The sequence below is a fragment of the Mauremys mutica genome, chromosome 9 (genome assembly GCF_020497125.1).
Source record: "Mauremys mutica isolate MM-2020 ecotype Southern chromosome 9, ASM2049712v1, whole genome shotgun sequence".
Taxonomy (NCBI): Eukaryota; Metazoa; Chordata; order Testudines; family Geoemydidae; genus Mauremys; species Mauremys mutica.
In genome coordinates, this window is record NC_059080.1 from 82,684,737 (window position 1) to 82,710,908 (window position 26,172).

Here is a 26,172-nt window from a genome sequence, read left to right on the forward strand (position 1 = left end):
GGTTTGGGGTTGGAGAGGCTCAGGGTAAGGGAAGCCTGCCTTGCCAGTACTGGCGGAGGGCAGGCACTAGGACCCTGCACCCTAATCCTCAGCCCCAGCCAGAGCCCTCATCCCCCCACACCCTAATCCTCTGCCCCAGCCCTGAGCGCCCCCACATCATGAACCCCTCATCCCCCCACACCCTAATCCTCTGCCCCAGCCCTGAGCACTTCCCTTCCCCCCCCCCCAGCCCGGCCCCGGCGGGTCCCGCTTCCCTTCCCCCGGCCCGGCCCCGGCGGGTCCCGCTTTCCCCCCCCCCTTACCCGAGCGCGTCTCCGGCGGTCCCGCTCAGAGCCGCGTGGTGAGGGGGCGGGGCTGTGAGCTCCACGCCGAGCGCAGCGCTCAGCCCAGAGCTCCCAGCCCCGCCCCCTCCCCACGCGGCTCTGAGCGGGGCGGGGCTCAGGCGCTCGGACGGAGACTCGGCGCTCTATGCGCCGAGGCTCCAGGAGAGGGGTGGAGGCGGGAGCCTCCGCTTTTCTCTTGGGGGCCCCTGCGGAGCTCCCCTGGGGAGCTCCGCGGGCCGCAGGGAAGAGCTCCGCGGGCCGCATGCGGCCCGCGGGCCGCATGTTTGAGACCCCTGATGTAGACCATAGTATTTCACCTACTGCAAGGCATTCCCTTAACTTGTTATAAGTAAAAATGCTGTTTTCCTTGCTCTTACGACAATCCCAGCTAGATTGGCGTAGATTTAAGAGTGGGAGGTGGGGGGACACTCCACTTGCCCTAAACCTAGAACACATAGCTTAGGGCAAGGAATTTTGAGTGAAAAAACTATGTTCTTACAAAAGGACTTTAATATGTTTGGGATCAGGCAAAAAGGCAGCAGTAGGAAAGAGAGTCTGGGAGTACTAGCTGGGTAACTTGAAAACAGCTGTGTTTTGCTGGAGCCTTGCTGTGGGACTACATCTATACAAAGCTTGTTCTGTTCTATCCATGTTTGTTCAAGGTAATAACAGGAACTCTGTGCATACTGTAAACAAAAATAGACTAGGAATGACCATCCTGGGTCTTTGTCCACATTTTTCTTCTGACAAATGTGTACTTTTCCTAGCAAATTGTTCCAGGCTGTCTGAACGCTGAGGAAGAGAACACTACATCAATTTTTGCTCTGTCCATATTTTCACAGTTGCCTTCATAGCCATGAGGGCTTGAAACATTTTTTTTTAAAATGAAAGCTTAGCTAATGGAACACAATGTTGTGTCGAGTAGCTTGTGCACTAAAAATGTTGTGGTCACAGAACAGTGGAATACACCAGGTTTTTCTTCTTAGCTTATGTTTATTTTAGTTTGTGATAGAGAATGTTTTCTCTGCCTTGCCTGTTGCTCTTTCCAGAAGTGTTGCCTAGGCTGGTCTGCAGCCTGTAATGGCCATGGCTTTGGAACCAATGCCCACAATGGAGATTGCTTGGAGTTGCTGAGGATAAGGAATGAATCAGCAGTGTCATGCAAAAATAAAACACAATTTCCTCCAAATGTAATGGTATTTATTTTACTGTTGATATAAGTTAATAGCTAACATAATATTTCTGTTCAAAAATTTAAAAAAATTAGTAGACAAATATTTTTCTTATGGAGATGGAAAATTAATACTTTTCTCAAGACTTTTATCCCATATATTAACTTTGTTCACATTCTGAGTTACAGCTAAGTAACTTAGTGACATAAAATCAAGGGTGTGTGTATATATTTTATAGGAACATTTTTAGGTAAATATAGAGAATGTGTGATTTCTTTGATATAAGAAATTCTACAGAGATTTATTTTTGGTGAAAGATGACTAGTTAAAAGGCTTCAAATTCATTGCAATACAATTTGTGTAGAAGAGTTATCACAATACCGATTGGAACTATTAATGCAAGATTTTTTTTCCATTTCAAATCTTTATATAAAAGCCAACATTAATCTTTTTAAAAATTTGCTTCTTCCTCATTGAAAATTCCATTAGTAGACCCAGATTCTGTTCCAGACCCTTCTCCAGATTCTGACCGCTGATTCTCTGACAAGCAGAAGTACTTCACTTTGAGGGGATGTCCAGGAGTCCAAATGACACGGAGGTGGCATGAAATCATTTCCTGGAGAGCAGACAAAATCAAGGTTATCTCTACATTGTCTTTTTTTGTTGATGAAAAGACATTTCAGACAATATGTGGTTTTGTACCTGTGTTGGAATTTCATGTAGTATAACCAAGTAGTCAAAGTCAATCGAATCATCTTTAGTTATCTGGATGCACACAAAAGACAATGAAGAGGGTCAATCAAAATTAGACTAATGTTCAGAAGCAATTCTTCCTGGCACCATTAGTAAGGCCAGTTGGATATTTAGTACGTGCTGTAGCTTTTTGATTCCATACACTTAATAATTATGTTGCCCTTCTCTGTATCTCTTTTGAGATGAGGCAATCAGAACTGTATGCAGTATTCAAGGTGTGGGCATACCATGGATTTACATAATGGCATTATGATATTTTCTGTTTTATTATCTATCCTTTTCCTAATGGTTCCGAACATTTGGTTAGCTTTTTTGCCTGCTGCTGCACATTCAGCGGATTTTTCAGAAAATTATCCACAATTCCAAGATCTGTTTCTTGCATGGTAAAAGCTAATTTAGATCCCATCTTGCGAGATCCTTTTGTAACTCTTCACAGTCTGCTCTGGACTTAACTATCATGAGTAATTTTGTATGTTCTGCAAATTTTGCTACCTCACTATTTACCCTTTTTCTACATCATTTTTTAATATGTTGAACAGCACTGGACCCAGTTCAGATCTCTGGGGGACACTACTATTTACCTCTCCCCATTCTGAAAACTGACCATTTATTCCTACCCTTCGTTTCCTGTCTTTTAACCAGTTACCAGGGTGTGAGAGGACCTTTCCTCTTATCCCATGACTGCTTACCTTAAGAGCCTTTTGTGAGGGACCTTCTCAAAGCTTTCTGAAAGTCCAAGTACACTGTATCCACTGGGTCACTCTTGTCCACATGTTTACTGACACTCTCAAAGAATCCTAATAGATTGGTGAGGCATGATTTCCCTTTACAAAAGCTGTGTTGACTCCTCCCCGATAAACGTGTCTGATAATTCTGTTCTTTACTATAGTATCAACCAATTTGCCTGGTACTGGAGTTAAGCTTACTGTTAGGCTTACTGTTCTGTAATTGCCAGGATCACCTCTGGAGCTGTAGGCACCAAATACCACTTATTGAAATGGCTAAATATGGCCATAGATGCCGAAGGGTATGTCTTCACTACAGAGTTAACATGGGGTTTGCCTCTAACTCTCCTCCATCCACACACAAAGCCCTCTCACCCAAATGTAATGGTGTGTTTTCAACATGAGCTAGCTGGCCCTGCTGGGGCTGTCGGTTAAAGCTCAGATGCTGCTTTCGCTTGAGCTAGGAACCTCACTTTGAAATGATGACATCAGCTAAATCACTCCAATGCTGATAGTCCTCCAGTGCACGCCCACGATTTCTCCCAGTAACCGGAAGGAATGACAGTTTCTCCCACAATTCACTGGGAAAGAACCACGGCAGCTCAGCTTACTTCAGCACAAAGAACCATGGGATGTGCCCCAAGAACTCCTAGTGATATATACGGGGAGCGCAGCACCAGTGACGACACAGTAACTTGGATATGGCTTTGCAGTTTGGCTGATCACACCTGGGCTAGGTGAACCCAAGATGCTCAGAGCTGGATGCTGTTCGCCTGAGTTAACTGGGCAATGAAGACTTACCCCAGGTTCAAGAATCCTAACTCATCAACTACTGGAGGGTGCCACTGAGAAAAGGATCTTTCATCTTCCCATAGTTTGAATATCAAACTTTTCTTCTGCAAACCTGGCCCTGGTATAAAGTCAGTATATTACAGTAACATGGGGTCAAATCTTCACTCTCATGTTTAGTCCTACGGAAATCTGTGGAGGTACTTGCATAAGTGAGGCAAGCAGGATTTGGCTCACACTTTGTACTAACATTTTTTGCATAAATTCTTGGACAAAATAAGTCATTGTTGATTGAAATACTTGCACTTCGGATACTGAGATCTTGTATGAATAGGATATTTGACAGTGACTATGAGCTGCTGATTGCTGTCTTATTGTGTGTTGCTTATTGTGAGATGATGTGTTAACCTGATAATGCAGATTTAATTTCAGCTTCACTTACCCACTGCTTCACATTCTTGACTTGTGCCATGAAATAGCTTAAGTTCTCTGTTGACTTTTCCCACATTAGGTAACTGCTGCCAGCAACTGCCAAAGCCCATGCGGGCTCCAAGGCTGGTTCAATATGTCCATAGCTGTCTGAAAGGGGAAGTAAAAGACAGTGATGTAAAAATAATTCTGCTTTTACATCAGATACACAAGAAACCACTTTTGCACTGACATTGGATTACTGTTTCCTCAAAGTCTATGTTGCAATATTGAATGGGGAGGGTAATGAACTGATAATAAGCTTATTGTAGTTACAGAAATACAAAAGCATGGGCTGACCTGATGGAATTGAGTTTAGCAAGCAACACTATCCACTGGGTCCCCACAATGAAGAGTGAAATGGGAAACCCAATCTCCATGATGACAGAGTTATTATAAGCCTATCCAGAGTGGATGAATGACTGAGGCACATTATCACTCTTATTTCCAATATACAAATATTCTGGTAGTCAGTCCCCTATGTGCCTCCTCTCAGTTGAGGGAACACCAGTGGCCTAAAAGACACTTGTTAATACCGTATGATTTCCCTAAAAACAGTTAAAGAGTGGGTCTTTCATTGCAGAATTTTGCACAGAATTATTTGTCGTCTAATCATACAGATATCTCTAGTCCATCATGTTGTCTTCATCCTACAAAGCCCAGAACTTTGGAATCTTCAGGAATGTTGGCCCCTTTTTTAAAGCTCTTTGTTTTAAAGCTGCTATTGTCAAAATAAACATCTTTAAAAGACGTTTGTGCATATTTGCTTGGTTTTGTAGTGGTTACAAAAACTGCTTAGCACAAAATTTAAAATAATGACTGAAAGGGAATGTACCAGGAATATCATTTCCAGTGATTGGTTTGGTTTGTTGCCTCAATTTTTTGTAAAAGCTGTAGTCATCTTCTCGGGTTTGCTTCTGATCTTTGGTATATGTGCAGTTTATATTAACAGCAGGTCGAGGTTTCCTCTTCAGGTAGAGCACTGTAGCAAGGCAGGTCCCAACGTTTTGCTAAAAACATAAATATCAAAGCGATTATATTTCACTCCATGTCTTTATGTGCATGCACTATGTTTTAAAAACAAAACAAAAAAACTCCATTGTGTTAATCTTGGAGGCACAGCATATATAGGAGGCACATTATGTGAAACTATATAGGATTTGTATAGGGCTAGGAGGATTGGGGCAAACACCTATGATTTGTCAGTTATTGCTTTTGCATCTCTTGAAGTATACAGTGTTCAGAAAAAATAACAATCAGACCCGTCCTGAGCAACAGACAAAAATTAAGTTGCTTAACAGAGCTGGTCTTCTAGTACAGGGGAGCAGAGCTGTCCGTGGTTCACTTAAAGATACTTTGGGATAGTCTCTCTGAGGACAGGAGATTAACTGATAAGAGAGCTCTCTTGGACAAGTTTTCATGTATAATAAATATGGACTTTATTCAGAGAAGAGCTATAGAGATTCATTTTAAAAATCATTCTGTATATGGTAGATCTGCCTGTAATGGAAGCCCAGATGCATATGGTGAAATCAGTAATGATAAATCCCCAGTAGAGTGTAAGTGCAGTGAGGGTTATAATTTCAACATATTCATCAAGTGCTTATTCAGATTTTGGAGTATGGACACCACAGGAGATACATTTGGATAATGAGGGCCATACTGTGCCATTGATTTTGAGATCAGTAGGAAGTTTGACTTAAAAGCTTGATGGGACAATATAGCTCCAGGTCAGGATTATCCTCCTCAGGCATTGAGCAAAATAAACCCTATGAAGGATCCACTCAAAAAAGCATTGAAATGACCTGTGTTTTTAGGGGTAAGTATTGTACTTTGTGTAGGAAGGACCATCTTACAATACAAACTTACGCTGCTTTTGTAGTCTTCAGTAGTGAACTGCAGGTAGTACTTATGTCCAATTCCTGGGATAGTCTGGAAGTGAGAGAAACAAGATCTTTATAAAAGGGGAAGTTCAGATTGTATTTTAGCACATATTGTTCTGGCTGCGTAGGAAGCTCATCATTAAAATATTTACTGATTATTACTAAATACAGTATTCAGGTGATATCACGGAAACCCATGCTGTGGCTTTCCCTTGTATCCAGTGTAGGCACTACAGTGTGATATTAGGGACAAGACAGCGATGCATTATTAGAGGTGGTGTCTGGGGTCACTTTTGCCTTGCTTTGGCTGTCCAATCTGGCATGGTACTACTTGAAAAGACGAGGGGATAACCTTAGTGCCCTAGTGACTATTCCTGTTCTTATTAAAACCAGTTTTATAATGTCCAAGGCTACGGATAAGCACACAGGGCCTGATCCAGCTCCCAGGAATGGAAATGGAAAGAGTCCCATTACCTTCAATAGCAGCAAGAGCTGATCCATAAATGACTGTTTTATGTGCTTACACAATAACTACTCTACCACGCCTAACTCTTTAAGAGATTTGGATACAAAGCATTACAGAGAAAGGCACCATCTACATTACTAACACCAATGCCCAGAACTGTTCATAAGACCCTTTTTTTTTTTTTAAAAAAAAAACAAGGAGCTTGAACTAGCTTGGCTTTACCACCAATTGAAAGGGGTGTAATTTGGTGCATATATTTTTAGAAAGATGTTTGAGTTTCCCTAGGTGCTTCAGAAATTTAGTTATGCCCCATTTTTACTCGAAGCAAAATTGTGCCAACTGAGCCAGCTTTAAAAACCAGCATAGTGTAAAACTAAGTTCTGCTGTTCTTTCTCCATTCAATTTGTTCAATCTATTAAAAGCAAAACTTAATAGTAGCACCACAGCTCCTATGAAAATAGGTTCTATTTTAGTACCAGCTTTGAGCAATGGAAACCAAATGCAGTCAGGGGAGCACAAATATGTATATGCATTTGTTACAGAACAATATTACTACTAAAGACTGTATCCAACCCAAAGACTCTGTAGCTTCAAGTCTGCAAAGACCCCGCAAGTCTGTAAATGTTTCTGCTAACCTACACAGTCATAGACTCTGCTGCTTATTCTGAAGGGCCATGGAAACCAATTTCAACTTTGTGTCTGCCTTCATCTATTCTGTTCCCAGGGCACAGTCATACGTGGTCGCTGCTTTCCCAATGCCCTAGAAACCAGGTGAGTTCTTCCTCGGCTGACTTTCAGATGGATCTCTGTCAGGAAGAAGTGATGATCAGGGCCCACTGGACAGAAGATTCTTCCCTCCTCATTATATTGAATGCCAAATTAGTGTGAGTCAACTCTGAATAATAATTAATTATTACTGATAATGCTGTTATCACAGAGTAGCAAAGTAGTGTGTGCAAAGACTACTTCCTTCGCTTTATCAGAAATAATGTTATCTAAAAATGTAACCCAATCTTCCGTTTGATTGTGGTTTTTCCTGTGATAGATAAGTAAAAAAGGACGTTTGATAAAGATAAAGGCAGAAACCTTCCAAAACCACAGTTAGATGGACATCAAGCTGATTCACGCTGAAAGTGCATACAGCCTAAGAGCTGTCTTTGCAGCAGTTCTGCAACGACTTGTGTATGTGCTTAACTTTATGCACCCACGAGTAGTCTCATTGATTTCAACTGGATTCTACTCACGGTGCATAAGATTAAGCGCATGTATGAGTAAGTCTTTGCAGGATCTGGGCCTCAGAGAGGTGATGAAGAAACATGCAAGTATGTCCACGAATCATTCTGCCTGGCTGCGTGTAGTCTCCAGAATTAATTCAGAGCATGTATCCTGTAGCTTATATATTTTACTGAAAAGTTAGAAAAACCAAAACACTGGTCTGAAGATGGCATAGGAGTACAATACTGGGCACAGCATTCCATCCCAAAATGTGGAGCTTATATTAGGGAATGTTTTAAAGCCAGGGTAGTACAGTTTAAGATTCTGTACTGAAGAGGATGATAGTCTAGAGCAGTGGTCCCCACCGCAGTGCCCGTGGGCACCATGGCGCCCGCCAGGGCATTTACGTGTGCCCGCGTAGTGCCCAGCAGGGGAGAGACGCTGCAGCCCTGCACTTGCCAGGGACAGAGAACTCCGGGGCCAGCAGGTTGCGGGCGCCAGCGTTCTCTGTCCCCAGCAGGCGCGGGGCTGCGGCTTCCCTCCAGCTTCTCCAGGGCTGCAGGCACAGTTCTCTGTCCCCGGCAGGGGTGGGGCCGCGGCTTCTCTCCGGCTTCAAAGCCGCGGCCCCGCGCCTGCCGGGGACAGAGAACTCCGGGGCTGCAGGCTGCGGGCACCAGTGTTCTCGGTCCCTGGCAGGTGCGGGGCCACGGCTTAAGCCGGAGAGAAACCGCAGCCCCACTTCTGCCGGGGACAGAGAACTCCAGGGCTGCAGGTGCCGGTGTTCTCTGTCCCTGGCAGGCGTGGGGCCTGCCTAGTGCCCAGCAGGGGAGAGAAGCCGGGGCCTCGCGCCTGCCGGGGACAGAGGACTCCGGGGCTGCAGGCGCCGGTGTTGTCAGTCCCCGGCAGGCGTGGGGCCACGGCTTATGCCGGAGAGAAATTGTGGCCCCGTGCCTGCCAGGGACAGAGAACTCTGGGGCTGCAGGCTTCATTCTATGTTGAAGTAAGAATAATAAATATATTTGGACCAGCAGTTCAACAATGTTTTACTTTTTTAAGATAAATAAGATGAAAACTGTTTATGATATTTATTTTGTAAAAACTCCTTAATTTTTCTTACAGGTAGATAAAAAAGAGCAAATTCACATGGTAAGGTGAAAGAGCAATTGCCAAATAATGTAATTAATACCTTTTACATGTAAAATTACCCTTTTTATCTTATGGATTCATATATTATGTAATATTAAATATGTTTTTCGTATTATTTAATGTACAAATACAAAATAAGCCTTGAAAAATTGTTGGCGCCCGCCACACTCTTCTGAAAACATGAATGTGCTACTGGCCACAAAAAGGTTGGGGACCACTGGTCTAGATTAAAAAGAATGAAACTCACCTCTTCAGATCAGTGCTGAAAAGACAAGGTGGTATTTTTGAACATAGCCTACGGGAATTCCCTTAATTACGTACAGTTTAGTTGTCTGTCATGTCGCACACTGATTTACAAGTGAAGACTGAGTCTGTCATCCCTGAAGATGCTAGCAGGTAAGAGACCCTCACATCTCATCAGAAGTTTCAGTTCTTAAAAGCTATGACTCAAAAAAAAAAAAGATTCAATTCTTGCTGAGTGGAAATAACCAATGACACCACAGTTAGCAGACAGGTTCAGGAGACTTTTGGAAACTGGAAAATCTGAGCACAGAGGTGCTGGAACAATTTGTATAGTGGGGGTACTAAGAGCCATTGAACCAAACTGTAAACCCTGTATAGGATGGAAACTACTTCAAGCTGGGGGTGCTGCAGCACCCCTACTTCTAGCACCTATGTCTCAGCATGCAAATTTGAAATGTGGCCTTTTTCAGATCTGCAAATCTTCTCACTATGGTTTAACATTTCAGTCCTTCATGATGATGATTGCTGACTGAAATGGTTCAGTAAGATTCTTCAGTGGCTCTTTACAGAAACACTTCAACTAACAACTCTCATTCTGATGTTGTCTGCTTAACCACAGAATATCCTGGTAAAAAGTGCACTCAAGTTGCACAGAAACCAATATGTTAGGGTCAAATTCTGAAAAACACTATCATGAATAGTCCCATTGTACCACTCAAAGTAGTAAGCACTAAGCCTGATAATAAGTATTTGCAGGATCTGCTCCTTTCTTTGCTAGTCAATCACTTATCTTCCCACCAACTTTTGTATTTTTAATTTTTAGCAACCAGGGAGTTTGAGTGGTTTGGGAGCTAATGAACATATACAGGTAAAGGGTGTTTATAAATGAGTTATTTATCTATTGAAGTCTTTTGTTTGTAAATTAATATTTTGCATCAGTTAAATGGCTGGGATGTTTGCACATTTTTCTTTGATACAATCAGTTATAAGAAAATCAAATCAAATGAATCCATTTGGATGTTGTCATACAGATTTTCCCTTAAGGGGTTGTCTATATTCCAGTGCCTAAGTATTTTATTTGAGAGTGCTAGTTGTTTACCAAATGTGTGTTTAAATGAAAGGGTAATTACTGTATGATAGCAAAAATTGCTACAATTTGTTAATCTTACATTTGTTTTGCATGAAATCCTCTCCAAGTGAACAGCAAAAAGAATTCTGGCTGTTTGTATAGTGTTAGAGGTTAGAACCTTGAGCAGATGTGCACATATTTTACTTATCCACCCTTGGCTCTCCTTACACACACACACACCCACCCACCCATATTTTTCTCCAGGCAGCTATTACTACCAAATGTTTGTAAGCTGTGGGCCTGTCACCTGCTCTATGTATATACACTTGGTTATATATTCCAGATAAGAGGTGACAGTGGATTAGCCACTTGCACAACTTTAAAATAGCCTGTACCTTGACAAACAGGAGAGTTTGGCCTCAGATCACTTTGGAGAGGCAGGAAGACTGAATGTTGACCCTCATTATCTGCTTTTTTTTCTTTTTCCCTTCCACTTTGAGCCCTGGCTAACGTGTTGTCCTTTTGATCTACTCAACTGTCAAGTCAAAATGACAAAGGCTATTAAATGAACAGGCATTCTTAGTATAGTAACAAAGTAGCTGCCTGGAGTTTTATGAAGGTGTTATAAGTGTTTGTGGCATAGAAACCAAGACCCAATATTGTGAGGGACTGAGCACCCAGGGAGGCACTCAGCACTAAGGAGAGATGGTCCCTATGTCAGCTTGCAATTTAGCCTTAAAGGGACACAGGGAATTATTTCCGTATATTGCATAGCAGAAAAAAACATTTTAGGATCCTGTGTTAACACAGATAACATGAAATAATTACCACCAAAGGGATTATAACACTTTTATAATAGAAGAAATGTGGGTTTGAGACTGCCATTGACAGTGAGTGGGGGGGACTTCTGAACCCTTGGAGAGCCTCGTTAAAGTCACTGCAGCCTTGCAGAGATGCAGCAGTCTGCCCGCATGCTATTAAGTGCAGCATCGGGGCTTTAAGGCTTAAAATACTTGCAGTAGCCACTGTGTAGTTAAGCCAAAACTTCCCTATCAGAAATGTCCGAAGTCATATAATAAATGCTGTGTTTTTCCTTCCATGATGCTTATTCTTAATGGTGGCCTCATCCCTTTCTGCCTCTTGAGAAACATTTTCATTTTATTATTATTGCTGAGATAACTTTAAGAATGACAATCAAATTTCATGACAAAACACTGCAGTAGTTTCATTTTATTTTTTTGAAATAAATATTAATGAAGGAAATAAAATCTATCATAATTTTGTATATATCTGTTATCATGTAAGTATAGAATTACGTGCTTCTTGAAATGGATGTAGTCTCCTTATTTGTAACTACACCATCTGGTACATGGGTATTTAGAAAATTTTCAAGGCTGAACTGCAAAGCTAAAGTACAAACTGACTTAAGTATAGAAAGATATGTTGAAAGATTTCCCTATCTACACAAGGGGGGCAGCATCTGGCACAGAAATAAGTTATTTTAACTAGCCTTTTTAAAATTCTTCCTTTCCTGCCTTCTGTGAAAAGATTTTCACTGTCTTCACTTTCACTTCAAGGTTAGCTGATGACATCCTAGAATGCATTACATGACCTCAAGTCCATGGGTCAAAATGAGACCTCTGGTATATAGGACATCAACCAATGTATGCTGGGTTATTGTCAGCCAACCAGGAAGTGTCTGGAGGATTTCAGAACAGGAAAGAAAATAATTTAATGGGTTAAGTTGACATTTCTCTGCTGAATGTCTGGGCTAAGGGATATTTAGCTTATTGTTGGGATAAACTTCATCCAACTTCCATGACAGATTTTCAGTTCTCAGTACACTAGAATAGCTGCTTTAGAAAGGTTCTAGACAGGACTGCCAAGTATCATGCACCTTGAGTGACACTCATACACCTGGCCGCCCTGTCATTATCCCTGCAAACTAACCGAGATGTCAAGTGTTCTGCTGGGCTGTGGGGAGAGCCAGCAACTGTTACTCCTGGCTCTGTCACTCTGCTCCCACGGCTCCCAGCTGGGAAGGAGCAGCCAGCGGTAATGGCAGCAGCAACTATGGGAACAAAAAGTGCAAGGGGCACAATACTGGCCCCAGGTTTCCTCCAATCTTTGCACTGACTTCAGCGGGCTCTGGATCAGGCCCAGAGTGACTTAATTGAAACAAAGTGTCAGTCGTACACAATGATCATCATTCTTATAAGAAAATTAAAAAACACTTGTTCACCTTGGGCCAGGAAATTTATATTTCTTTGTAGTCCCTAAAGAGTTAACTTTCCTTCTATTGTCTTTCACTTAGAGTAAAGATTTCTAACACAGGAAATTATACTGTTCAGCACCATGATAAATTTCTAAAGAGAGAGCTCAACCCCTGGAACGATACACTATAATAATGCACAACATTGGAATTGGAGCAAGTGCTGCTGCTTGGTCAAAAGATTAGGAAGTTTTACCTTTGTTGTCAGTTTCCCTTTTCCCATTCAAATATATTTTCTAAAATTATGGGGTGGCGGTGGAATCTAATAATAGGTTTTATAAAACTTTTTTCAATTATATTTTGGACAAACTACTTAAGTGTTTGTTTAAGCAAGGAGTACAAAATGAAATAGAGATAAGATTTCAAGGTTTTTAAGTAGGAAATCAATTAATTCATAACATACACTTAGGCCTGATCTACACTGGGGTTGGGGGAAATGGATCTAAGTTATGCAACTTCAGCTACGTGAATAACATAGCTGAAGTCGACATACTTAGATCCACTTACCGCAGTGTCTTTACTGTGGTAAGTCTACGGCTGACGCTCTCCCATTGACTCTGCCTGCCCCAGTTCTCCCGAGTTGACAGGAGAGCGCTCGGCAGTCGATTTATTGTGTCTAGACTAGATGCGATAAATCGACCCCCGCTGGATCAATCGCTGCTCGTGGATCCAGCGGGTAATGTAGACAAGCCCTTAGTGTATCCATATCAAATTATGTTACAAATATTACTGTCTAAAGAAGCAGGGAGGTCATTTAACTAAGTGTATTAGAATGGAGATTATTTAGCCCTGTTTACATGTCTCCTTATTAATTTGCTTTTCTCTGGCCAGGCGGGCTAGTGTGATTCTCTGTAAAATCCACTCAAAGCTGCTCCTGAGTGTCAGTTTTTTGGGTATTGCTTCAGTGTTGTACCTGATACGGTGGGTTATGAGGGCAGAATTTTAAACCTGAAGTGATTCAGGCTATGGCCAGCCTCTGGGAAGGAAAAGATGACCCACCCAGGGGAATGAAACATACCTGTGTTTTCAAAGCACTGGTTTCTCTCAACATAGAGGCCTCAGATCAAACTCTGTCAATTTCAAAACTTTTGTTTTTGACACCCAGAGCTAGAACCTTTAACCTGTCTTCAGGCTCTCTTAGGTCTGTCTGTTTTGTGACTGGCAACTAAGAAACAGCATCAAGAGGTAAAAAGGTAAGGCACATAGGACACTTAGTGTTTTGAGCTTGGATAGCTTGAGGATTGTCCCAGGCTATTTACAAAGTCTTGAAAGCTGCCAAGAAAAAGCACCAATTTAATTTCAGATTATTTTAAATCCTACCACATCCCCACCTCATGAATTCAGATTCCTTTCAAGGCACAAACATGTTACATTGAAGAGTCACTCTGCTTGCCTTCCACTCGCTTTAAGCATAGAACTTTCATTGTGTGCAAAATGTCATTTTATGTATGTTCCAGAAGAGGCTGACACCAAGGTAATATCTATTTAACATATATGGAGAAATAAGAGCTAAGGCTGGAAGCACTGACCTAGATTTCTTGGTTAGCCCATAACATGCTAGAATGTAAAAGCACACTCAGGGGCTATGCCCATTTCTATCAGACACCACTGATTTCAGTACGATTAATGGCCATAGGGCAATAGGTGTTCTCCTTTGCTGCACATTTTATTCTCTTGCAGGACACTGAAATTGTTAATTTAATCCAAAATATAATCTAAACTCTACAAATTTAAGGAAGTAGATGATTTTTCTCTCTTGCAGTCATAGCAAAAGCTATTATGATCACATACACACAAGAACATAAGAATGGCCCTACTGGGTCAGACCAAAGGTCCGTCTAGCCCACTATCCTGTCTTCTGATAGTGGCCAATGCCAGGTGCCCCAGAGGGAATGAACAGAACAGATAATCATCAAGTGCTGATGTCGCTCATTCCCAGCTTCTGGCAAACAGAGGCTAGAGACACCATTCCTGCCCATCCTGGCTAATAGCCATGGATGGACCTATCCTCCGTGAATTTATCTAGTTCTTTTTTGAACCCTGTTATGGTCTTGGCCTTCACGGCTGGTTGACTGTGCGCTGTGTGAAGAAATACTTGCTTTTATTTGTTTTAAACCTGCTGCCTATTAATTTCATTTGGTGACCCCTAGTTCTTGTGTTATGAGAAGTAGTAAACAACACTTCCTTATCTACTTCCTCTACACCAGTCAAGATTTTATAGACCTCAGTCATAACTCCCCTTAGCTGTCTCTTTTTCAAGTTGAAAAGTCCCAGTCTTACCAATCTCTCCTCATACGGAAGCCGTTCCATACCCCTAATCATTTTTTTTGCCCTTTTCTGAACCTTTTCCAATTCCAATATATATACACTGTAAACCCTTTCTGCCAGTGAGGTTACTTGTTTAGCAGCTTGGTACTCTATATTTTCAAGCTGAAGATTAAGGCAACAAAAGAGGCCATTGTACTTTTCAGCAGAAAATTCCTTGGAAACATGGAGTTTGGAAGCAGTTTAGGTACTTTTTTTGTTGAAAATGAAGTGTTAGCATAAAAATTAGCATGAGGTCTGCTAAATCTGAAGAGAATTCACAGTTGCCATGACAAATAGACTATTTCACTAGTGACCAGGGCATTTTAAGAGCTGTTTTAATGAAGTGTGTAGTACAGACCGCCTGCCTTTGTTTTTCTGGGCTGGTTTGGTGGCAGAGAGTTGATGAATAGTTTAACTCTGTATGTACTGGCTATTGAAGAGCTTCTAGGGGCAAGCGCTGACCATTTGGGAAATGACTGCTATTCTAGCAGCTCGTTCAGGAGCCCGTGGTCAGGAGTGTAATTCATAATTTATTAGAAGATTTGCTGCTTGGGAGCACCAGTGGGCACATTTGAGGCGGGTATATTGGTCCCTCTCACAATCCTTTCACCTTTCCTTTGGAAATGGTTCCTCCAGCCCTGCTGTCTCCCTTTGCTTGTCTCTTTTACACCATCCAGCCCCTGACACACAAGAACACTAAATCCAAATCTTTCTCCATCGTCTCCCCAGAAAAGGGCTGAGGTGTCAGTGTCGGAAACTTGTGCATTGTGCTATTTGCAAGCGGGCTCAGTGTATTATTCTTTGCTGCGTGCATTATCCCGGTACCACACACTCGGTGCATTGCCTTTTGCTCTGTGTGTTACCAGGGAACAAGTGGGTTAGGGGCATTGCCTTTTGTTCTGTGCGTTACCTCAGGCACCAGCACACTCCACAATGCCCTTTGCTCTGTGTGTTACCAGGGAACAAGTGGGCTCTGGGGCCGGGCACTGCCCTGTGCTCTGTGCGTTACCCCAGGCACCAGCACATTCCAGGCATTGCCCTTTGCTCGGTGCGTTACCCGGACACCAGTGGGCTCGGTGTGTTACCCTTTGATCAGTGCACTACCCAGACACTCCCCAGCTCAGAGCTCTGCCCTGTGCTCGGTGCTGTACCCAGACACCCCCCCCCTCGGGGTACTGCCTGAGCTCGGGGCGGTACCCGAACGCTGCCCTGTGCTGGGTGCTGTACCCAGACACTCCCCCCTCGGGGTGCTGCCCTGTGCTGGGGGCGGTACCCGAACGCTGCCCTGTGCTGGGTGCTGTACGCAGACACGCCCCCCTCGGGGTGCTGCCCTGTGCTGGGGGCGGTACCCGAACGCTGCCCTGTGCTGGGTGCTGTACGCAGACACTCCCGCCTTGGGGTGCTGCCCTGTGCTGGGTGCTGTACGCAGACACTCCCGCCTTGGGGTGCTGCCCTGTGCTGGGTGCTGTACCCAGACACTCCCCCCTCGGGGCGCTGCCCTGTGCTGGGGGCGGTACCCGAACGCTGCCCTGTGCTCGGTGCTGTACGCAGACACTCCCCCCTCGGGGCGCTGCCCTGTGCTGGGGGCGGTACCCGAACGCTGCCCTGTGCTGGGTGCTGTACCCAGACACTCCCCCCTCGGGGCGCTGCCCTGTGCTGGGGGCGGTACCCGAACGCTGCCCTGTGCTCGGTGCTGTACCCAGACACTCCCCCCTCGGGGCGCTGCCCTGTGCTCGGGGCGGTACCCGAACGCTGCCCGGCTGTCCCTTACCTTGACCGTGGCTTTCCGGACCTGTCCCAGCGCCCGCAGCGCGCTGGGCGACCCTTGGCGGTAGTTGAGATAGTGCAGCGCCACCCGGGCCGCCTGCCCGGCCCGGCGGCTGGAGACTTGCAGCTCTCCGTCGGCTCGGGGCGGCTCGGGGCCCGCACCCCACGCCAGAGGCAGCAGGAGCAGAAGGGGGACGAGCCGGGCTGCGCTTCGCCGCTGCATGTTCAGCGATGCCGGGTGCTCGAGGTGCTGCGCGTCCAGAGGCGGCTCTGCACTGAGCCCGCAAGCGCCAGAACAAATAGCAAGGGTAGGGCCGGCTCCCCGCCCCCGCGCCCGGCTGTCAGTGCCGGGAAGCGCTCGAGCACCACCAAGGAGGCTCCGTCCAGTCTCCGGTGGCGACTTCTTCCCTCCCCCAGCCTCCCTCCCTTTCCTTCCCTCTTGCCCGAGCTCCTTCCCTTGACTCCTCCCAGGGATTTCCCTACACCCCCGAATTTCCCCAACCCCCCGTTTTGTGAACAAGTTACATGCAGTGTTGTCAATTTAGGGATTGTTTAGAAATTTGAATTGAAATTGGAACATTAATACACACTTTAAAAACATATACAGTGTATGATAAAATAGGTGTAGCTGAAAAAGTATAACAGATTTGAAAAGTGTGAACATAGGCTAGCTTCCTGATACAGCTGTTGTCTTTTAGGACAGTGTCAGTGCATTCATTTCAAATGATGATTTGTAAGCAAAGTCTAAATGAGCTCTCCCTGACAGCTAGTGATGGGCTGGGGGGGAAAGGCTTCAGGACCAGATTGTATTTACAGTCACACCTAATCTACCTAGGTATCCAGCAAACAGAGCTGGGTTGCCCAAGTGATAGAGTTTGGGTTACAAATCACTTGAATGCCAGGGTAATGAAATGTTGCTGTTGTTATTGTGTGAGTAGAACTGTATTTAGCCTGTGCTGATTGAGGGCATCGAGAGAGGGTAGGGACAGGTGTTTGATGGTCTGCCTGAGTCACAAGTACTATTTGACCTGCCCCTCTCCACTGGTTAAAGACAGAGCTGATTAGGCTCCATAAATAATCTTTTGTTCTGTTAGGTGACCACTGCAGCTGAAGTCACTGATAATCAGGTCTAAGTGCTTAGACCTGCTGTGGGACAGTGTTTCTGTGGAAGAGCTGGCCCAGTCTGCAATAGCAGCAGGGTTCCGCCAGCTGAAATCACTGGGAGTTGGGTGGAACCTCAAGAGACCAACTTGCAGCGGTCACAGAGGCAGGTGGCAGCAGAAGGTGATGGTGCAGGGCCATTGGCAACAGAGCGATGCAGTGAACGGTGGCACAACGAACAACAGTGAGCAGCTGGAGGAACGAGCAAGGTGCCTCCTTGCCCCCCGACCTGGGAGGTGTACACATGTGAAAGCACCTCTGAACTCTGAGTCGCCACTGACCAAGGACAACACCGGTGAATGTGGTGCAGTGGAGGGAAAAGTGAGGGGCATGTTAAATAAACATTTGTTTGTTGGGCTATATTTTAGTGACTTTGTTCCAGAATTCTAGATTTGTGACTGGGAATGGAAATTTGTATAAATGTTTCCTAGTAGGCCAAGGTTTTTAAAATGCATTATTTGCCAAGGTTGTTATCTCACATCATTGTTATCCTGAGAGGTGATTATATTGGGGAGTTTCTGTAGTAAACATTTTATTATATTAATTTTTACATAAGAATGGCCATACTGGGTCAGACCAATGGTCCATATAGCCCAGTATCCTGTCTTTCGACAGAGGTCAAGGCAGGGGCGGCTCCAGGCACCAGTGCACTAAGCCACGGGGGGCGGCCTGTCAGTCCCCGTGAGGGCGGCAGTCAGGCTGCCTTCAGCGGCGTTTCTGCGGGAGGTCCACCGGTCCTGTGGTTTCAGCAGCAATTTGGCGGCGGGTACGCCGAAGTCACGGGACCGGTGGATCTCCCACAGGCGCGCTGCTGAAAGCCGCTTGACTGCCGTGCTTGGGGCAGCAAAATACATAGAGCCGCTCCTGGGTCAAGGCCAGGTGCTTCAGAGGGAATGAACAGAACAGGTAATCGTCAAGTGATCCATCCCCTGTTGCCCATTCCCAGCTTCTGGCAAACAGGCTGGGGACTCTCAGAGCATGGTGTTGCATCCCTCCCCATCCTGGCTAATAGCTATTGATGGACCTATTCTCCAGGAATTTATCTACTTCTTTTTTTTAATCCTGTTATAGTTTTGGTCTTTACAGCATCCCCTGGCAAAGAGTTCCATGAGTTGACTTTATGTTGTGCAAAGAAGTACTTCCTTTGGTTTTTTTTTAAACCTGCTGCCTATTAATTTCATTGAGTGACTGCTAGTTCTTGTGTTACGTGAAGGATTAAAGAACATTTACTTATTCACTTTCTTCGCACCAGTCAAGATTTTATAAACCTCTATCATATCCCCCTTAGTCGTCTCTTTTCTAAGCTGAAAAGTCCCAGTCATTTTAATTTCTCCTCCTGTTTCATACCCCTAATCATTTTAGTTGCCCATCTCTGTACCTTTTCCAATTCAACATATCTTTCTTGGGATGGGGTGACCAGATCTGCACACAGTAGTCAAGATGTGCGTGTACCATGGATTTATATAGAGGCAATATGATATTTTCTGTCTTATTATCTAGCCCTTTCATAAGGATTCGCAACATTCTGTTTGCTTTTTTTGACTGCTGCTGCATATTGAGTGGATGTTTTCAGAGAACCATCCACAATGACTCCAACATCTCTTTCTTGAGTGTTAACAGCTAATTTAGACCCCATCATTTTGTAGGTATAGTTGAGATTATGTTTTCCAATGTGCATTACTTTGCATTTATCAACATTGAATTTCATCTGCCATTTTGTTGCCCAGTCACCCAGTTTTGTAAGATCCCTTTGTAACTCTTTGCAGTCTGCTTTGGACTTAACTATCTTGAATAGTTTGTATCATCTGCAAATTTTGCTACCTCACTGTTTACCCATTTTTCCAGATCATTTATGAATATGTTGAACAGTAATGGTCCCAAACTGACCCCTCACGGATATCACTATTTATCTCTCTCCATTCTGAAAACTAATAATTTATTCCTACCCTTTGTTTTCCATCTTTTAACCAGTTATGGATCCACAAGAGGACTTCCCTCATCTTATCCCATGATGGCTTACTTTTCAAAAGTCAATTTAAATTATATAATTTTTAAAAAAAAATTATATTTGTTTTAGAAATCTCGAACTGTTATGTGTTTTGGTGTAATTTGCACTATCCTTATGTTAAAATGCATTATCCTAACAAAACATTAAATTTATTCATATCTCTTCTATGTTGCAGGTTAAAGTGAAAATGAAAAGACAAAAAACAATGCAACAATTTTTCCACTCAAAGGCCTCAAAAACCAGCCTAGGTGAAGAACACATCAAGAACCAAGAATATATCAGCATGTCAGCTGAAGGTTCAAGTGGTATATCTACATCCGACCAGCCCGAAGCACAAATACAGCTACCTACTGAGGAAACCGTGTCTCCAAAACCTAAAGGCAGTTCCCAATGTTTGTCAGTCAAAGTGTGCCCATTTATTGAAGTTACAAAAGATGGCTACTGGTACACTTCTTGCAAAAAAAGCTTATGAAGAAGGAAAGCTTCCCAATGCTATAATTGGTAAAAGTGGAGGAGCTTGGTTTGTCAGACTGATCAGCAAAGCCAATGCTGACAATCTATGTGAAAAGGCTGCAAAACACCAGGCTCTGGAGTGCATCAACATGCAGAAAGCCTTATAAGCCCACTTTCAAAGCCAGTTTTAGAAGTACTTAATGAGGCTGTTAAGAATGCTAGAGACACAACACAGTTCATGTGAACAAACATGGCTGTGGCATCCGACTTTCTGTTTAAGCAAGAGATACCACACACTACAAACAGGAGGCCATTGTCACTTGTTCATCCTGAAGCTGAACACTGGTTCTGAACAAGACCAGCAAATGCTCACTATCTTTCTGCAAGAAACTCAACTGACTGGCTAGAAGCATGCGGTGCAACAGTGAAAGACTCAACAGTTGAAAAAGTGAAGAACTCTCTTACCACATTCAAAAAATTTGCATACCTGAATGCACTGATGCAAATGGGCATCAAGTATTAAGTCATTGTGTACATTATCTTGATGTCAGTGGTAGGCCAGTAGCTGCATTTATAGATGTTTAAGTTATAGAAGACACATCGGCTGCATCTGTGACAACCTACATCTTAGAAGAGTTAAATGCTTGTCAGCTGGACCCCAAACGGATGGCTGCTTGTGCATTTGATGGAGCTGTAAACCTCTCTGGAAGACATGGTGGAGTACAAGCTTTGCTCAGAGAAAAGTGTAACCCTAATATCTCCTATACACACTGCAGAGGCCCTCTACTCCAACTAGCACTAGTACAAGCTGCAGACTCTTCAAAAGACATTTAAAAAGCTACACATTTAATGTCTTCATTATATTCTTTTTTCAGCAAGAGTCGAAAAAGACTGAATATCTTGGAAAATATAAAAGATACACTGGGACTGAAGTTCAAATTAGTCCAACCTGGGAAAACCCACTGGCTTTCTCATGAGTGATCCTTGGCTGTTGTCTTAAAATTACTCCAGCCGTTATTACTGGCTTTGGAAAGTATCTACCAAGATGGGATGGATCTAAGTAGTGAGGCTGGTGGATTACTTTTGCTACTACGTTCAGAGAAGACTATTGCCATTCTCTCTCTCATAAGTCTACTGTTGAAACTACTTGGGTCATTAAACAATGCCATCCAGGCATCTGCTACCACAGTAGTAGATCTTTGACCAGCAACAGAAGCTACATTTAGATCAATTAGAGAGCTATCCATTGAAAAAGTACTGGAAGAGGCAAAGACATCAGTCCAGAAGTTGACTAATGAAGGCATTTATATTGAATACTTAAGTGAAGAGGACAAGAAATGTTTGTTAAGACAGCTGAAAAAGTACACAGACTTGATTCTTACAAATCTATAACAGCAACTTCCAGATTCTACTCAACCTCTACATAGCTTTTACAGATGCCTGTCCTATAAAACACCAACAGTTGAGTGGAGTGAGGCACTACCAGCAATGGGGCTGCCATATGCTCAGGACAGAATAGAGAATTTGAACACAGAGTGGAATATCATACCATGAATGAATGAAGATTTGACTTCAACTTCTTTTTTATCATCACTAGTGGCTTGACCCAATCTTTGTGCTATGTTTCCTGGGATGAAAGAAGTAGGAATTCATGTCTTGCTACTCCCAGTCACAACAACTACAGTTGAGCATTCTTTTTCATCATTGAAAAGAATGTTGTGTTCTGAAAGAAGATGCCTTTTGCCTGATCACGTGAATGAACTAATGAGCGTATCAACTGAAGGATTGGAAGTACCGGACACACGAGAAGCCACCAACGATGAACGCATTGCATTCAAGAAGTTCATTAACAGAGTTATGCAAAATTATAACAAGAAACCAAGAAGGATGTAGATGTAGCGCTTCATAGAAGGCTTGAGTAGCCAACTTTAATTTGTGTGATTATTTTAAAATATGAGTTAAATCTAATAAAATGGTCATGAAACATTTTTCAGTTTTTACTATGGTGCCATACAGCCCACCTTCACCCTCACGGTCTCACCCTTGATTGGCCCTGACACCCCCCTGTAAATTCAAACACCGCCCCTAATTTCAATTCCTGGGGAAAACACTGCTCCTCCCACCTGCCCCCTCTCCTTGCCCCAGAACCCTTCTCCTTCCACCCTTCACCTTAACCCCTCCCTCTGTTTCTTGCCTGTTTTCTGTCTCTCCTCCTCCAGCCCTCCCTCCTTTTCTCTCTTTCTCGCTTTTTGCCTCTCATTCTTCCCCCTTTCTTCCTCTGCTCAGCCTTCACCACCAGAGTGCCCTGCCTGCTTGGCAGGGAGGCAGATCTCAGCTCGCCCAGTTTGCACTCCCTACGGCTTTCCCGTGCTGGGAGGTAAGAGAGCAGCTCATGGAAGCCAGCCCTGGTGCTCTCTAGAGTTCCCACAGCCTTTCCTCTTCTATTCTTACTCTGTGGCTAGTTTCTTCTTCCCTTACAGTTGTCTCGTATCTTTTGATGAGCCACAGACACCAAGTGGGTGAAGCAATATCTATTTTTGCACCAACTTCTCCAATATTGCACCTTGTGTCTCTAATATCTTGTGATCAACCGGGCTACAACTACACTGCATACAATTTTGTTAGGTTAACGTTTTCATTCCTTCCCACCAAAGTGTCTTACACGCAGTGTTTGAGATCCCCAGGAGTCTGAATGAGTGTAAATCTAGACCTGCCAAAGCTTGTAATGAGTATGAGTGAGGAATTGGTGCAGTCCTACATTTAAACAGAGGAGGAATTACACATGCCAAGGGGAAAGCAAATCCACGGCACACTTCCCTGAGTCTGGGAGCAGACTTGTTCCCAAGGAAATAGGAGTTGCCACAAACCATTAGTCAAACAACACAGGAAACATGCAACACTAGAAGCCACGCAGGCTCAGCTATGGCAACATACAGCTGTATGGCACCAGATAAAAATGAACCAAAGTGTAATAGCAGAGGAACTGGACAATCATGGACTACAGTTTATAAGTAAGAAATTCAAAAGTCTGGTGTGACAATGGGGAAAAAAGCAAGACACACCTTTATGGACACGTTTTGGTCTGATTTTCTGAGGGCAGAGCATCTATTGGCATTCAAAGTTCTGAGCATTTAGCTCCACTGAAAATCAGGTCAATACCCTGGCACCAGCGGGCTTCCGACATTGGTTACTAGAGAAGGCAAGGGCTTGGAGGGAAGATTCCCTCTCTCAAAGTTACTATTACTATTTGTATTGCAGTAGTGCATAGGCGCCCCAATCGTGGATGAGAGCCTCATTGTTCCAGGCACTGTACAGACATATAACAGAAAGCTGGGCCCTGCCTTGAAGAATTTATAATCTGAGTATAAAATAGGAGACAACAGGTGGCTATAACAAACCGGTGCGGAGAGCACCAGGTAACAATGAGACAAGTGTAGTCAGCATGAGAAATGGCAGTTATTAACCCCCGATGCCTAACCCTTGTTGAGTTTTTTGTAAGCATCACGGCAAAGTCTTTACGAGGGATTAGCAAGAGAACAATGAGGTGGTTTTGCAGATGTTTATGGGTAGGTCCTCCAGTGCATAAGAGGCGACTTGGAAGAAATACCATGGAATATAGATATCCTTCAATATGAGAATGTGACTCAAAAATGCAAATGCTGTTGCAAGGTGATCAATTGCCTTGCTCAAAACTAATGTTTAATGTCAAAGAACACAGTAGATATAACTAATCCCAAGATAGCAAATAGACCAAAAAACCCAACAACAGATAAGCATTAGATCTTCATCTTCCAAAGCTAAATAGAAGTGGCTCTGATCCTATGGAAAGTCAATTAGATGGCTTGTGTGCTACACATAACTGAAGCACACAAACATGAAATACTCGTATGCAGCAGAGGACTTTTCACAATTTTATTTTTATTTTGCAATGGGAAATCTATATATTCTTTGTAGCCTTCCTAATCCCATTTCCTGCATCTCTTTTTAAACCTCTTCTTCTCACCTCTGCTTCCCCTCACAAGTACATCTCCTGCAAACATTTTGTTACAAACTCAAAAATGGGGATGTTTTTCAAGAAAATAGCACTTTTTTCCCCTCAAACCAACCCGGCATGTTCCTGGGGGGGGATATTTTATAAGCAAAAATGGCTTTTATAATCCAAACCTGCAAAAATGTGCACTTTTGCATGCTTTTGGTGCAAGAACAGTCATTTTATCAAAATCATGCTAAAGTGAGAGGGGTGGTTGTGTGTGAAATGACACTATACAAAATGGCGGCATGTGGAATTCGGACAAATAAAACCCACAAACATTGCATTGTTCTATCCCTTTCTCACTCTGCCTTCCCTTCTGATCCCCAGCCTGTCCCCTCTTCCAGCTATGGCCATTCCTCTGAAAATCATGGTCTACTCCACACACAAACAATGAGCTGTTTTGCTCTCTTCTCACTTTGCCTCCCCTCTTTGATGTGTCCAGCTTCTCACCTTTACCCATTCTGATACCCCCTCAAAGGCCCAGCTATCCCTGTGGATTCCCCCACCCCAACCAGAGCTTATACATTTATCAGGAAAAGTTAATTTGACACCAATTATTAACTCTGCTGTGAGACTTCAGTCAGTGGTAAAGGATAATTATGCGGCTTGTATATATTTCCAGTTATCATCATGATCTTACTATTCTTTTTAATTATGTGCAGAATCCTTTTAAGAGAGTAATGGGAAACAGGAACTCGCCTTGCCTACCTGATAGTAACCCAGTTATCCCAACCGAGCAGGTAAGATACATTTAAGCCTTTTCCAACAGATTAGGGGACAGTCATTGCAAGTAGGTGAATTGTAGCTTATGAAAATGCCTGTTTTAAGTGAAGACACTCCACCATTTTATTTCTATTACTTTTGGTAAAGCAAAGCTTCATTCTAAAAGCTACAGATTACAGCAATATTTTGCCTTTAGGCTTCAAAGTTACCGTATACCATTAAGAATATCTTTGAATTTGATGCATGTTTGTTTATTAACCCATGCAGTGGACTAAGTCCCTTGCATCTGTTACAAGGGTCAAACCTCTCAGCTAACCCTGGAGTTACCTAAATAAACTGGATGGAAAGTTTACACTTCTGGAGGTGTCAGTAGTGACTGGATATTTCACTAAAGTCCCTTTGTTTCACAACCTAATCACTTATTTAAATTTGTGTCCAAATTGGCATCATAATTTTTCAGGGAACAATGGAGTCTTCCCTGTATATTTTTATTCTAAAATGCTCCCTTTTAAATGTTTTTAATGTTTGTCTCACATTCCCTTTGATTTCCTCTAGTTAAACAGCCACAGTCCCACTAACTCCAACCTTCTCTCTCACCTGCTCACTTTAAAAATTAAATACAAAAAGTGATTCCCCCTTATCTGGTGTAAGTGGTCTGAGCTATGCCAGGTGTTTCCTGATGCTACCTTCTTGTCTCACCTGCCCCACTCTGCACAGACACCCTTGGAGGCAGGATGGGCTGCAGCAGCTAAGGAGAAGGGCTGTGCAAAGCCAAGCAGGTGAAGGAAGTCAGGGCAATAAGGGCATTAGGGGTTGCGGAAGGTTTTGGACAGGAAGGGAGACTGAGCAGGGATGGTCTGATGGGAAGAGGATTTTGTGTAAGGGAGACCCTAGAGTGGTGGGGAATCAGGGCTTTGCAGGGACCCTAGGGTCCCAGTCCAGGATATTGGTGCATCAAGGGTTCCCCATAGAGCAGCTGCCTAGTACACCAGAGGCTCTAAATCACCAACACTGGAAAGTCCTACAATCACTGATGCCACTAGGCTCACCTCCACCCCAGCACCCTGTTCAGCCCTTGACCACTACATGCTACTGTGCTCTTCCGCTGTCCCATCTCTCTTTACCATCATCATTGTCAGAGTTAAGGCTGCACACTTGCTCCCAAGTATGGTGGAGAAGGTATGTACATTGTGAGT

The 26,172-nt window shown here is 43.5% G+C and overlaps 1 protein-coding gene across 1 annotated transcript; it reads right to left on the minus strand.

The window, feature by feature from the left end:
- Window positions 1-1,501: 1,501 nt before the first annotated feature.
- Window positions 1,502-16,963, minus strand: RARRES1 (retinoic acid receptor responder 1). The gene is made up of 6 exons (XM_045029815.1): window positions 16,603-16,963; window positions 6,100-6,162; window positions 5,066-5,240; window positions 4,205-4,341; window positions 2,198-2,260; window positions 1,502-2,111 (listed from the first exon to the last, which is right to left on the minus strand). Exons 1-6 carry the CDS (start codon window positions 16,819-16,821, stop codon window positions 1,947-1,949), a joined length of 822 nt encoding a protein of 273 aa, XP_044885750.1. The 5' UTR covers window positions 16,822-16,963; the 3' UTR covers window positions 1,502-1,946.
- Between the last annotated feature and the right edge of the window lie 9,209 nt (window positions 16,964-26,172).